The sequence below is a fragment of the Pelodiscus sinensis genome, chromosome 19, assembly GCF_052426305.1.
Source record: "Pelodiscus sinensis isolate ZL-2025 chromosome 19, ASM5242630v1, whole genome shotgun sequence".
NCBI classification, from domain to species: Eukaryota; Metazoa; Chordata; order Testudines; family Trionychidae; genus Pelodiscus; species Pelodiscus sinensis.
This window is the reverse complement of record NC_143070.1, coordinates 17,722,066-17,737,238: the sequence shown is the minus strand read 5'-3', so window position 1 is coordinate 17,737,238 and position 15,173 is coordinate 17,722,066. Positions and strand designations below refer to the sequence as shown.

Here is a 15,173-nt window from a genome sequence, read left to right as displayed (position 1 = left end):
TGCCGGAGCCCGGAGAGGGCGGACGCCTTCCTGGTCCAGGGCAGAGATCATGGACCTTATTCAGGTTTGGGGGAGATGCCCCCAATGTCCATGATTTCCACACTAGATGGAGGAACGTGGCCATCTATGGCAGGATAGCTGCCAGTCTGGCCACCAAAGGCCACATGCGAATCCAGGAGCAGGTTCATATGAAAATTGAGTTGGTCCAGCAAGACCCCCAACCCTGAGCCCTGAGCTTCCCCTCCCACTTCTTCCCCTTGCTTCCCTCTTCCAGCGCCCTCCTCCCAGATTTCTTCCTCCCCTATCCCATTCTCTCTCCTTCCCTCTCCCACCTCCTTTCCCTGGTCTCATTAGAATTTCATACCCCCCCAGTTTTGTTAAATAAAGAGAGTTTGTGTTCATGACAGTATGTGTATTTTACTTGACATCAGGAAGGGGGTTAGGGACGGGCAAGTGAAAGGATGTGAGGCACACGCCCCCAGCAGGGAAGACCAGGGAGGCTCTTAGTGCTCCTCAGGGTGGAAACTCTCCCGCAGGGCCCCCTGGATACTGACAGCCCCCTGATGGACCTTCCGGATGGCAGCCTGCAGAAAGTGCAGCCAGGCTCACAGCAACGCATCCAGGAGAAGTACCAGAGTTCACAGGGGCAGCTATGGCTCCATGTTGAGTGCTGTAGTGTCTCAAGTGAGGGCAACTAGAGCATACAGAGACAAAATGCTTTGCTGTCCCTCATCAAGGTAGGCAAGCAAGCAGGGAAACCTGAAAAATGGCTGTCCAGGGGGATCTCTTTAAGCACAGTCCTCAGATAGCCTCAGGCAGCAGCTACACAAAGTGACTCCTGACCTGATGTCCTAATGGACCTGGTTCTGGCTGGCCTTAAATGTCCACTCAGTGTGGAAGCGCTATTTTGAAATAGCAAAATGCTATTTTGAAATGCATTTTTGTGTGTAGGTGCGTTATTTTGAAATATCTTATTTCGAATTACCTAATTTGAAATTAGATATTTTGAAATAACACTGTAGTGTAGACATCACAGGCACAGAGCTACATCTAAAACCCCTTCTCTGAGGCCCCCTTTGTCTGCCTGATGGGTTATTCCCTGCGTGTCGTGTGGAGCTAACACTCTTTTCCCTCTCTCCTGCAGGATATCAGAAACACCTTGAGCAGGTACGTGGCTCTCGCTCTCCCAGCCCTGTGCGGTGTGAGGGGCCAAGCAAGGAGCTGATGTTAGTGCTACGTGTCCCCAGGCTCCACAACCAAATGGGGGGGGGGGGGGTGTCACAGGCTGGACACAAATTTCTCTGATAAACTTCAGTTTGAGGGTCTCCCATTGTGCAGACTCTGGAATTCTCCATTCAGTGACCTCAAGTGTTTCCTGGAGCTGCCACCTACCTGGGGACTGGCTGACCCAGGACTGAGGGGTGGGACGTGGGCCTGTCCCTGCTGGGCGCTGGGCACCATTCAGCCCAGGGCAGCAGGGATCCAGGGTCTGTCCCGCCCGAGGGCTGTTTGGAGACCTGTGTGGGATGAGCCGGGGAGGGGGAGCTGGTGTCTCAGTCTAGTCCAGGGGTCTCCGACCTTTTTAAGCACGAGGTCACTTTTTAAATTGAAGTGCAATCCAAGATCGACCTCAAACCCACCCTGGCCCCGCCTCCTTTGTGTTACTGGCCCCGCCTCTCTCTGAGGCTCCGCCCCTGCTCACTCCATCCCTCCCCCATCATCACTCACTTTCACCAGGCAGGGGCAGAGGATTGCAGTGCAGACTCTGGTCTTGGATTAAGGGATATGGAGTGTGAGAGGGGCTCTGAGATGAGCTTGGGGCAGGATGTTGAGGTGCAAGAGGGGGATCTAGGTGCAGGCTCTGGGAGGGTGTTTGGGATGCAGGAGGGCTCAGGGCTAGTGCAGGGATTTGGGGTGGAGGAAGGGGTTCATGACTGGGGTAGGGTTTCAGCATGTGGGTTCCTACTGGGCCCTGCTCACCTCAGGTGGCTCATGGATGGTGGGGCAGTGGAGTAAGGCAGGCTCACCACTCCCAAAAGCAGTCAGAAAATTTGTTCTGTCCCTAATTCTGTTGTGCCCCCTCTCTGCTCTATGGAGACAGGATACAGGATGTGAGGGAGGCACCTTGACATTAGCACCCTCCTGGCCCTGTCCTACCCCACACAGAAAGAAGGACACTCCCAGCTTTCAAGCTCCGAGGCAAAGGGCAGGAGATGCCCAGCAGAGGGGGGAGGGGCAACTGAAGTGCTGGGCTTAATGGCCTCTTGGCCAACCAGTCAGGATGCCCTCTCAGAGGTTCCAAGATCGACCAGCAAATCCCGATCTCCTGGTTGGTGATCACTGGTCCAGTCCCCAGTGGGCAGATTCTACAGCCCTGCCCCTGGGAACCTCCCGTCCCTCAGCGCCTAGAGGCCCAGGGGTGAATTGGCCGTGGAGACCCAATTCCCCTTTGTCCCCAGAGCTGGTCTCCCCGGGCCGGACGTGGGGAACATTCCTGAGTCCCTGTGGGGAAGGTCGCCCGGCTGGGGGCTGCGCTGCCCCTGCTCTCAGGCTGGGAGAACTAGAGAAATTCTAACTTCCGGCCCATCAGAGCAGCGACTCACTGGCCAGAGGGTGAGAACTGAGTCACTCGGTGCAGGGTCACCATGGGACGTTGTTTCTCCCCAGGTGTGAGGAGGGGCAGGCCCAGCAGCCAGAGGAGATGGCTCCTGAACTGGAGGCGCGAGTCCAGGATTTCTCCCAGCAAACTACTGCTCTGTCAGAGAGTCTGAGGATGTTTGGAGGTACCTAGAAGGGACCGAACAGGGCGCATGGCACATACAGGGGGTGCAGGACACTCAGGTTGATTCACTGAACCCTTATTTGCTCAGAAGCAGCCCGTGCAATGACACTGACTGTGAGAGTGAGAAACGCCAGAGAGAGAAACAAATTCTGCCCCGTTCCCTTCTCTTGGGCATGCGGGGGTGGCCGTGATGCATTTCTCCTGTGATGCTCTGCCTGCCCCTTCCCATGTCTGACATGTTCTGCTGTCACAGGGTGTAGGGGAGTTCCCGGGCCCTCCCTCCACCCCCCAATCCACAGCCAGACATGACTCTCAGCCGACAAGTAGACCAGAAAGTTTATTCAGACAAGGACACAGCGCAGCGCGGGATTCTTTTTACAGGAACCAGGATGAGGCAGGACTATTCCTCCTGGGGAGAAGGGTCCCAGGTCTTTCTCCTACTTCCTCCTCTAAGCCCCTTCTCCCAGCCTCACCCAGCCTGAGACTGACCCTTCCCCAGGCCCTAGGCCCCACCTTGCAGTTGGCCCCAGCTATCCTTTGTTTCCCTTCTGGGGCAGAAGTTGTTTTCTCCTATTGTCTGGACCTCAGGTGTGAGAAGCTGAATGCACTTCTGCAGCCAGCCATCCCTCCCCTCCCCCAGACAGTATTTTAAGAAGAATAAGGGATCTTTCGGAAAAGGCTTTATTTTCTAAAAGATCCGCATCTAGACTGGCGCTTTTTCCCGGCAAAGCTCCGAGCCAGAAAAAAGCGGCAGCCATTTTTATGCAAATGAAGCAGGGGGGATTTAAATCCCCGCTTCATTTGCAATTGCACTGTGTCTAATTCGCATCCCTTTTACAGAAAAGGGATGCAGTCTAGACATAGCCATAGAGAACAACAAAGCAAAGAGCATGATTGTAAAACAGATTTGACACGGTGAGGTCAGGAGTGACTAGAATCTGTACTACCACACACATGCACGGCCAGATTGGACCCAGATTAGTTCTGTCCAATCGCCGTTCTGTTAGGAGCGGTAAGTGCCTTGTGTGACTCCCACACCGCACACACTGGAACTTTTCATTGTCAGACCTTTTGCTGTGCAAGCGATTTCTGAGTTACTCTTGATTCTGATTCGCTCATCACCACCCAGCACAGGCCGATGTGCACGGGTCACTTCTACACTGCAGGTCTCTGGACTTTGCTAACTATTCTTGGGCAGGTCACTCTGGGTGTCTGTCTGCAAGCACCTTGTGAGGGCAACACACCTGTGTCCCGCAGAGCAACTCAGGAACGTGGCACTTTAAGAGCAAAGTCCCTGTGGGAAACATTTCCTGTATGGCCAGCACATGGCTCGCCAGGCCCAAGCCCAGCCACTCAGTGTAAATGCTCAGTCCCAGTTTCTCTAGAGTTACGAATAAAGAAAGGCCCCTGGTGCCAGTTTTCAGTACTTCCCATACTGGCTAGTGCCAAGCAGAGAACCAGTGGAGAAGGGGCAGGGCCTAGGCATTAGGGCGGCTCAGATCAATTCCCGACTTACTGAAGGTCACAACACTCAGGCTCAGATTCACCAAAATCCCTTCACTTGGGCCCCTTCATCTTTCCCAGCCTGCAATGAGGAGTAACGGTAGTTCGATTTAGGATCTTTAGTTCGAATTACCTAGCCCATGCTGTGTGTAGCCGCGGGCAGGTAGTTCGAACTAAGGGCATTTAAAAATGGTGGTGCCCGGGAACATGCAAATGAAGCCCGAGATATTTAAATCCCAGGCTTCATTTGCAGGTTCGAATGACTACATTAGCCACCCTAGTTCGAACTAGGATGGCAGTGTAGCCAGACCCTGAGAGAGGTGGGGAGGGGGTGTGGCTGGAGGGGAGGGGAGGGAGGGACAGAAGCATCCCTGAGGGGGTGGGGCTGGGGAGGGTGGCGGAAGGGATTTTGCTCTGCAAATCCAAAATCTCACCTCTTTTATCCTTCCCCCTCCAGCCACTCTGCCAGCTGCACTGGAGGCACAAAGAGGATACAGCCCAGGTGAGCTGTCTCGGAGCCTCATGCCCCCTCGGATCCAGGTCTGCTGGCCACTGCTGGGCACAATGTAATGTGCCAGGACAGGCAGGCACTGGGCAGGCTGCTTAGCACCACTGGCCCAGCCAAACTATCCCCCTCCCCAAACCCTGAGTTTCCTCTAGGCCAGGGGCCACCTCCTGCACCCAATTCCTCATCCAAAGCCCACAGCCCCAGTCTGGAGCCCAGCCCCCCAAGCTCAGAGTCCATCCCCAAAACTGGAGGCCCCTCTTGCACTCCCAGCCCCTCATCCCCAGGGCTCCCCAGAGCCCTCAGCCCCTTTAGCACCCCAACTCCCTGCCTGAGTGTGCAACCCCCTCTGGTATCCAACACCCTCAGCCTCCCCCACAACCTGGAGCCACTCCTACATCTGACATTCCTCATCCCCAGCCCCATTCTAGAGCCTGCACCCCCAGCCAGAGCCCTCACACTTCACTACACCCCACTTATCTGCCCCAGCCTGGAGTTCCCATTTAGAAAAAAAAAACATTTAGAGCCTCCACCCCAATCCCTTGGCTTCACCCCTGCCCCCACTTTCCATGTGTGGAATGACTTTTGTTCTGTAATACCTTCCCTCCTCCCCCCTCATATTGATGCATAGAACAGATGAGATAGATGTAAAAACTGGAGGGAACACTGGCCATCCTCCCCTCATCCCCCACTTTTAATAGTGGAATGACCAGACTCCTGCTTTTTAACATGGGCATAGTTTGGGGGCAGGCAGCCATGTTGCCCCTCCAGATAGCGAGCGTTGGCTAGGCAGTGACTGTCATTTGCGGTGGGGCAGCTAATCAGCACCAGCCACTAGAATAACAGCATCACAGAACCATAAAGCACTAGAACGGAAAGAGACTTCAAGAATCGAGTCCAGTCCCCTGCCCTCATGGCAGGACCCAGCACCATCCACTCTAAATCATCCCTGACAGATGACTGTCTACTCTGTTTATAGAGAGCTGTTTATCTATTCAGATGCTTATCTAAATGTCTTCAATGATGAAGATTCCACAACCTCCCTGGGCAATTTGTTTCAGTGTTTAACCACCCTGACAGCCAGGAAGATTTCCCTAATGGCCAACTTGAACCTCCCTTGCTGCAGCTTAAGCCCATTGCTTCTTGTCCTGTCCTCAGAGGCCACAGAGAACAATTTCCCCCCTCCTCCTTGTAACACTCTTTTAGGTACTTGAAAACTCATCCACTATCATGTCCCCTTTCAACCTTTTTTCCAAACTAAACAAGCCCAGTTTTTTCAGTCTGCCCTCATAGCTTACGTTCTCTAGACCTTTAGTCATTCTCCTTGCTCTTCTCTGGACCTTCTCCAATTTCTCCGCAACTTTCTTGAAACATGGTGCCCAGAACTAGACGCAATCCTCCAACTGAGGCCTAATCAGTGCATAGTAGAGCAGAAGAATGACTTCTTGTGTCTTGTTCACAACACCCTTGTTAATGCAGCCCAGAATCATGTTTGGTTATTTTGTAACAGCAGCACACTGTTGACTCATATTCAGCTTGTGATCCACTATAACCCCTAGATCCCTTTCTGCCGTACTCCTTCCTAGCAGTCGCTTCCCATTCTGTATGGGTACATCTAGACTACATTCTTCTTTCAAAAGGAGATATGCAAATTCAGCACTAATCATATACATAGTAGCCCAATGTCTGTGAGTCTGTAACGCTGAAATGCTGGCTGTTCCCTCTGGGCGGCCCATGCTGCATGGGGAGTGTGGGGCCCAAACAGCTGCTTGCTCCCCCGTGGCGGCCCGACTGAGTGGTGCAGAAGTCAGCAGAGTGCCATGGCAGGAGGGGAAGGGGGGTGGGGAGGTAATTTGCAGCATGACAGCAGTTCCAGGCCCCACCCCCTAGCTGTGAATGTCACCACTCTGCCCCCCTTCGCCTCCTGCCATGGCGCTTGTCTGACTTCTGCGCCGCTCAGCCGGGCCACTGCATGGGAGCAAGTGGCGCAAGTGGCCTTTCGGGGTCTGCGCTCCCCATGCAGCACAGGACATTCACGGCCAGGGTGCGGGGCCTGGAGCTGCTGTCACACCACATGTAACTGCCCCACCCACCTTTGCCTCCCACCGTGGTGCTCGACTGACTTCCGTGCTGCTCAGCTGGACCACCTCACAGAAGCAAGTGGCTGTTTGGGCTCCGCAGTCCCCCGAGTGACAGGCAGGAGGCAGAGGAGAAGAGAAGGAGAGAAAGGGAGGAGGCGGGGGGGGGGGGAAAGCAGTAGGAGGAGGAGGAGAGAGAGAGAGACACGGACATGGAGGAGAGACCTAAAACTCCCTTCTTATGATGAGCTATTGGCTAGTTTGTATATAGTCTTCCAATCGCTTTTTTGAAATCTTTTTTAAAAGCAGTTTAGATGTGGTTCTTTTGGGGGGAAATCCCTTTTCTGAAAGAACCCTTCTTCCTCAAAAAATGAGGTGTGCAGGGTGTGACAGCATGTCGGGGTTCCCCCGCCTCCTGCACCCCCGTAGTGGCACGAACAGACTCCACCAGCCAGTAGAATAGTGGGAGTTTATTGCTTTTCCAGGATACAGCACAGCACAGATGTAATCCAGTTACAGGGCCAGGCCTAGAATGCCTCAGCCCCCCTAGAGATGGGGGAGACTGGGCCCCTAAATCCCAGCCCCCTTGCTAGGCTGCTTCCTCCATGATTCCAGACTGAAACTAAACTCTCTTCCAGCCCTGCCAACCAGCCAGGTTCTGGATCTCTCCCTTCTTCCTTCGTCTCTTTCCCTGGGAGCCAACTCATGGGACAGGTTGTGCCCCTTGCATAATGATTCATGCCCTGTCCTGTTGGGCTGTGTTACAAATAGCCACCAGTGGAGGTCACCCACTGCCCAGCATAGCAACCAGCAAGGTACACTACATCACACCGGGTTGTTCAGAAAACTTTTTTTTAATGAACCGCATCTAAACTGCTTTCTTTGTAGAAAAAACTGCTTAAGAAAAAAAGAGATCGGAAGAAGATATTCAAATTAGCATATTTCTTTTGAAAGAAGGGAGTTGTCTAGATGTACAATCTGTGTGAAAGGGATTGTTCCTTCCTATGTGGAGCACTTTGCTTTTGTCCTTATTCAGCTTTATCTCAGACCATTTCTGTAACTTCTAAACCTACCCCTTTTGAATTCTAGCCCTACCCCATTTGCAGTAGCAGTCACTGTGCTAGGTATCTAATCACCTAGCCTGTTCTGCTCTGCCCTCAGAGACAGCACTTCCCCATACTCACACCCTGAGTCTGAGGCTGTGTCTGAACTACAAAGAAAACTCAGAAAAAGATACACAGATTGCGAACCAAAATTTGCATCTCTTTTTCCCCTTTTCATCCAAGAGAGGCTTTTCTGAAATTTGTCCTGTCTACATTGGGCCAAATTTTGGGGGAAAAAACCTCCTTTGGAACATCCCTTCTTCCTCGTAGAACAAGATTCACAGGGATGCCGAAAAATGCGTTGCTTTTCTGGATGTCTACGTCTACACTGGCATGAATTTCCGAAAATGCTTTTAACGGAAAAGTTTTCCGTTAAAAGCATTTTCGGAAAAGCGCGTCTAGATTGGCAGGATGCTTTTCCGCAAAAGCACTTTTTGCGGAAAAGCATCCGTGGCCAATCTAGATGTAGTTTTCCGCAAAAAAGCACTGATCGCCTTTTTCACGATCGGGGCTTTTTTGCGGAAAACACTACTGTGCTGTCTACACTGGCCCTTTTGCGCAAAAGTCTTTCGGAAAAAGATTTTTGCCCGAACGGGAGCAGCATAGTATTTCCAGAAAAGCACTGATGATTTTACATTAGATCATCAGTGCTTTTCCGGAAATTCAAGCAGCCAGTGTAGACAACTGGCAAGTTTTTCCGGAAAAGCGGCTGATTTTCCAGAAAAACTTGCCAGTCTAAACTCAGCCAAATTGTTTTCAGAAAAACAGATGTGTTCCTTGGACATGGCAGAGCTTTTCCGGGATAACTCTGGTACCTTTTGAAAGGTCCATAGTCATTCTAGACGTATCCTGAATGTAACAATTAATCTAGGGAAATGCCACAACCCCATTCCACAGCTGCAGCCCTAAGCCAGTGCCAAACCCTCAGTTCCTGGCCGTGTCCCCGGCCTCAGCCTTGGCAGCACCGACCCAGAGCCGCTTCTCTATGAGCACCCCACCCCCGCCCCTGAGAGGGGGAGAAGAGCAGTCCGTGATGTCTCTGTGGCCATCTGCCCCTGCCACCCGGGCTTCCTCCTGCCGCTCAGAGACGCCTCTGCGACCTCCTGGCCTGAGATCCCCCCATTGGCCCCAGCCTTTCGTGATTTCCCTGGGTGGCAGGGACCCTCGCTGCTCAGGCAGCCCCTGCCCTGCCCCTTCCTGCAGCGCGGTGCCCAGGCCGGCTCTGAGGCTTGGCCCCTCGGCCTGCTTGTGAGTGATTCAGCTTTGCCAGTCCGGGAGCAGGAAGGCCGGGCACCAGGGAATCTCGTCAGCTGAGTGGGAGCCCTGGTGCGGGAAGAGCCAAGTGGGATCAGGCCCCGCACAGCCCAACCCCCACCCACTCCTGTCCCTCCCCCTGGGATTGACCCCCCCCCTGCTCCCTGCTTAGCCAGGGAGCCTCAGTCCAGAGGAGCTCCCCTCCCTCAGGGCCTGCTCTGTCCCGCCCTCGCCCTTCCCCCCCAAGGAACGTAAGAACATTGCAGGGCCCATCACGTGGGCAGTGTCAGCCCAGCTAGTGTGTCAATGTGCATGATGTGCAGGGCGGGAAACATCTCGGTGTGAGGTTCAGATTAACCACAGCCACAGAGTTTGTGTTAAACATCAACGGTGCAGGATCAGCAAAACCCCAAACTGAGGTGACTCCAAGTAACGATACCTGGATGCCAATATCTAAACTGCATTTTGGGGCATGCCTCATGCACTGTTCCCCAGAGGGCCATGCAAAGCAAACACACCCCTGAGTGGAGAGCACCCCCCAGTGCCTGAGAGCTGGGGACAGGTGTCCATTAGAAAACACAGCCTGGCGGGAGTCCTGAAGTTACTTTCCTGGCTGCGCTTCTCACCAGGATCACTGACGTGCCTGGCAACCCAGCCCAGAACTGAACACTAGGTGCAGCCGCTCCAGCCCTGGGCATCTCAGCAGAGGAGGGGGGGTCTGTGCCAATGTGGTCTGCACTTGAAAACTTCTCCACCTCAGCTTATGATGAATGTCAGAGGAGAATTCACTCAGACCCTGCTCACAGACTCTGGGGCTGTGTCCCACCAAGATGCAATGGGTATATCGAGACTGCATCCCTCTGTTGGCAGAGGGATGCAGATTAGGCAGGCTGACATTGCAAATTAGGCGGTGATTTAAATATCCCATGCTCTATTTGCATAAAAATGGCTGCCGCTTTTTGCAGACAGCATTTTGTCTGCAAAAAGCAGCAGCCTAGAGGGGGAATCTGTAGAGAAAGCAAGCCTTTTTCGACAGATCCCTTATGCAGCCTTGTTCTCTGGTACATGGGGGAGGGTCCAAGAGGGGAGTATCTCTCCCAGCCCAGTGACTGACAGGCTGTGCCCAGCATGGACTCTGGGGCACTCGGGGACGTTGCTCTTTCTCCTGCCCCCGGCAGAGGACCCAAGAGTCCATGGGAGGGTCCCTGCTCTGCCGGGGGAAGGGATGGATCAGACCCCAGAGCACCAGGGCCCGGGGCACAGACAGGGGCAGCCCTGGGCCCATAGCAGACAGCTGGGGAGCTGCTGAGAGCAGAGCTCTGGTCCTGTTCCCCTTTTCCTCTCCCCCCGCGTGAGCTCAGCTTCTCTCTCCCTCTGCCCAGCCCTCGCTGGGACCCCCTCAGCTCCCTGGGGCCCCTCTTCCTTCTGTCACCCCTGAGTCGGCCTCCTGCCATGGCTGGGACAGAGACACCCCCGTTCCCTCTGCACGGCGCCTGGGCACCCCCAGTGCAGGACTCGCCTTGTACAGCCTCTTCCCGCCCAGCCCAGCTGGGGCCGGTCCCTGCCCCTCCCCGCTGGCTCTGCGGGGTCCGGGCGCTGGGCCGGAGGCTGAGCAGGCTAGTGGGGGGCAGGTCGGAGCTCGGCCCAGAGCCCCAGCGCGGCGGGAAAGGAGACAAGCCCAGATGTGCCGTGCGGGGGAGACGTGTCACAGGGGGAATCACAAACCCTGCCCAGAGGCACCTGGGACCCAGGGACATTTCAATGGGGAGGGGCCCAGCTGAGGGCAGGGCCTGGATTCAGCCAGCCCTGACCAGGCAGTTTCCATCCCCTCTCTCTGGGGTCCCCGGCCCAGAGTCATAGAATCATAGGACTGGAAGGGACCTCGAGAGGTCATCGGGTCCAGCCCCCCGCCCTCAAGGAAGGACCAAGCTCCGTCTACACCATCCCTTGTCGCTTGTCCCCGGCCCAGGGAGAGGGGGGCAGATTCCCAGTGTCAGGGCCCCTCTGATCCCTTCTCTCTGCCACAGCCCCTCCCTACCGGGGAGTGAGCTGCCCCTTGGGCTGGGCCGAGACCTCAGGGCTGCTCCCCACTCAGAGCCGGGCACCCCTGGAGCCAGGAGAGTCCCTGAGTCACTGCCTAGCTGGGGCAGATTCTGTCCCTGATGCCATCGACCCCTCCCCCCCCCCCCCCCCCCGGCCCAGGGCCGAGCTCTGCCTCTCACGCTCTGATTCTCCCCCCCAGCCAATGTGACTCTGGATCCAGACACGGCGCATCCCCAGCTCGTCCTGTCGGAAGATGGGAAACATGTGAGATGGGCAGAGACAGAACAGCCACTGCCCGACACCCCGGAGAGATTTGACTCTGTGTCCTGTGTGCTGGGCCGTGAGGGCTTCACCTTGGGGAGACATTACTGGGAGGTGGAGGTGGGGGATGGGCGATGGGCTGTGGGGGTGGCCAGACAGTCTGTGAGCAGGAAGGGAGGGATCAACCTCAGCCCCAAGGGCGGGATCTGGGTTGTGCAATGGTGGATGGGGGATCAGTTCCAGGCTCTCACTGACCCTCGCACCCGCCTGCCTCTGAGCCCCCCCAGCAGGATCCGGGTTTATCTGGACTGTGACCGGGGGCAGGTGACATTTATTGATGCTGGAACTGAGACCCCGATCTTCACTTTCCCGCCGGGCTCCCTCCCTGTGGAGAGAATCCGACCCTGGATCTGGGTGGGGTGGGACAGAAACACCGAGCTCCGACTGTCTCCCTGACACCAGGCCCTGTGGCCTCACACACCCCAGTCTCTGTGACCCTGAAGGACTCCCCTGTACCCAGCCCTTGGCTCCTCCTCTGTGTGATCCCTGGAAGCACCAACCCTTCCCTCCCTGCAGCTCCACTTAAGGGAGGTGGAAGAAACGTACTGCTGCCCCAGGGAGCAGACAGGCCCTGAAGGGCGGAGCTGGGGGCTGGGCAGGGACAGAACTAACAGCCGGGCTGGGCACAGGCAAAGTTCAGATCCGGTCACAGAAATCGACCAACCCAACGGCTCTGCCCCTCACTAGCCCCCGGCTGCCTTGAGGACTCTGGGGGCCAGCTGGGAAAACCCCTGGCATTACACTGTGAGCCCCCAAGCCAGCAGGCCCGGCAGGGAGCTGCCCGAGCTAGTCTATGGGAGGCGCTCACCAGGGAACATCAGAGCAGCCAGACTGGGTCAGACCAAAGGCCCATCCAGCCCAGTGTCCTGTCGGCCCACAGTGGCCAGTGCCAGGTGCCCCAGAGGGAGGGAACAGAACAGGGAACATCCAGTGACCCCTCCCCTGTCGCCCATTCCCAGCCCCCCACACACAGAGGCCAGGGCCCCCTCCCTGCCCAGCCGCTGTGTAACTTGTGTGTGGGGAACTGTGTGTGAATCATTCGCTTTAATAAAATGTTTCCATCTGCCCCTGTGCGGTTGCTCTCTGGTCTGTTCCCCCGTCTAGGAAATGGATTGTTGCCACAAAGGGGGGAGGGGAGGGGCTTTGCTGTCTCTAGTGGGGAGTTTTTGTAGGGGGAGGGGTGTTTGCCGTTCGGACTATTCTACTGAACAGAAGCAGGACTCAGATTCTCTGTGAACTCGCGACTGGACTCAGGTACCCGGGACCCTGCGCTGCTGCATATGTGTCAGTGCAGACACACTTGGGGCGCAGCAGAGCGGGGGCTTTTTAAGAACATAAGAACATAAGAGCGGCCATATGGAGTCAGACCAAAGGTCCCTCTATCCCAGCATCCTGTCTGCCCACAGTGGCCAATGCCAGGTGCCCCAGAGGCAGTGAACAGAACAGGGAATTCTCACGTGATCCCTCCCCTGTCACCCATTTCCAACCCCTGGGAAACAGAGTCTACGGTCACCATCCCTACCCATCCTGGCTAAGAAGAGTTGAAGGACCAAACCTCCATGAATTTATCCAGCTCTTTCTGGACCCTGTTAGGGTGCATCTCTGTGGCAGCGCTTAACTGAAAATAAGCTACAGAAAGTGAGCCATGTCAATTGTGTATCTTATTTCGAAATTGGGAGCAACTACACAGCATTTATTTCGAATTAGAGTTCTTGTCCTCCGACTTCCCTTATTCCTCATATAATGAGGGATACAGGAGTCAGAGTAAGAAGTCCTTCAGCTTCGCAGTATTTTTACACTTTTGAAATAACTACCTGGTATGGAGACGTGGACTAAGTTATTTTGGAATAAAGTTTCTGTGTAGACACAGGTTGACTGTGCACTGTGTCAAGAAAAACTTCCTTTTGTTTGTCTTAAACCTGTGACCTATTAATTTAATCTGGTGACTCTTTGTTCTCAGGGTATGGGAAAAAGTAAATAACTTTTCCTGATTCACTTTTTCCACACTAGTCATGATTTTACAGACCCCCTTCATCTCCTCTTTTCTATGCTGAAAACTCCCATTCTTTTTCATCTCTCTTCATATGGGACCTGTTCCAAACTCCAAATAATTTTTGTTGCCCTTTTCTGAACAAGAGTTGGGACATTTGCTCAGCCCCTGTGTTCAGTCTGGGGTAGAATTGTCCCTGTCATCACACCCATCCCTTTGCACCTGATGAGAAACAGTCAAATTTCACACACACCCCATTGACCTGGCACAACCAAACTCTGACCTTGCTCTAAGGTAGGATCAGAGGAAGGTGAAGGCCACTTTTGGTGGTCCTGTCTCTTACCATTTAAGAGGAGTTCTTGAACAAATAGACTCAGAGACAGACAGACATGCAAACTCTCTAAAATATATAGTGGGTATGACAGGGAGCTTCTGCCCTCCACTGCGAGCATCCCTGATCCCAGCACCAGGGAGCCTGGAGGAGGGCCGAGCTGGGATGAAGCCCAGCCCGAGAACTCCAGCCGGGGAACAGCCGGGGAGAATGCGGGCGGTGGAATGTGGAGCAAGACTCGCCCACTGCTGCAGACACCCGTGGATGATGTCCTCCATGATGTCATGGCAGAAATGCTGGAGGGTGGAGGCAAGGACATCAAGGGAGGGCCACGCCGGGACGACAGGGCAGGAGGTTTAAAAGGGTGTGCAGAGGCTGGAGACGGGGGGAGAAGGAGAACAAGAGGGAGTAAGAGGCAGCAGCAGTCGACTAGAGCCAAGCCCTGAATTAGGTCGCAGGGAGATGGGCTTGGGGGCCGGTCGCAGTGTGCCCCCACCCCGACCCGGTGGACCGACATTAGCTGCTACGCTGGGGAAGAAGTGGCCCAGGGCAGGGCCGTGGCCCCCATGAGTAAAGGAGTTTAGGGGACAGAGCCCTCTTTGCTAGGCAGGGGCGAGCCCCCACCGTAGGGCCCTAGGCCAGGGCTCGGAGAGAGGGAGGATCCGAGCCTCCTTCCCTGACGCTAGGGGTGCAATTTGCGGGCAGTGTGGTCATTGCTAGCTCAACAGTGGCTCTCTGACTGAGAGTCAGAAAAAGAGATTCCGTGAACAGGTGTGCCACGACCCGCAGTACAGAGGAGCGACCGAGGTTTGGGGGGCAGGAAGGCGCAGCCCCACTGGGGCAACTGGTAACAATGGGTTTCTGTTTTGTTAAGTAAATTACAAACTTCTGCAAATCCAGCAGTAGGGGAAACATCTTTCTATGTTATCCCTTGTCATGGCTCCTTCCCCACTCTGGCATGATAAATGCAGAAGTGGGGGCCAGCAAGTGTACCCCAAAGCCTTATCTACCAGGCTTTGGTATAAAACTTCCCCCCAAGATCTTAAAAACCTAGATCTTGGGAATAAAACTTCCGCTGCCACCACCCAAATGTTGATAAAGAAATCAGGGGAAAGATCATTTGGGAAATCTTACCCCTAAAATAAAAATCAAGGCACACAATTAACCACTGCCAGGTTAATAAAAGAAAAGAAAGAACTTTTATTATTACAACAATATTCTGGTTGCAAGTATAATGACTAGAGAGGAAGGTAACAAAATATA

At 54.5% G+C, this 15,173-nt stretch overlaps 1 protein-coding gene across 1 annotated transcript in view; it reads left to right on the top strand.

The window, feature by feature from the left end:
- Positions 1-12,710, top strand: part of LOC149522233 (zinc finger protein RFP-like) — a 31,604-nt gene extending 18,894 nt beyond the window's left edge. The window contains exons 4-7 of the mRNA XM_089770642.1: positions 1,145-1,167; positions 2,668-2,783; positions 4,743-4,802; positions 11,468-12,710. Of these exons, the coding sequence (XP_089626768.1) occupies positions 1,145-1,167; positions 2,668-2,783; positions 4,743-4,802; positions 11,468-11,985 (717 nt within the window). The 3' untranslated portion in view covers positions 11,986-12,710. The remainder of the gene's footprint in view (positions 1-1,144; positions 1,168-2,667; positions 2,784-4,742; positions 4,803-11,467) is intronic.
- Positions 12,711-15,173: the final 2,463 nt, after the last annotated feature.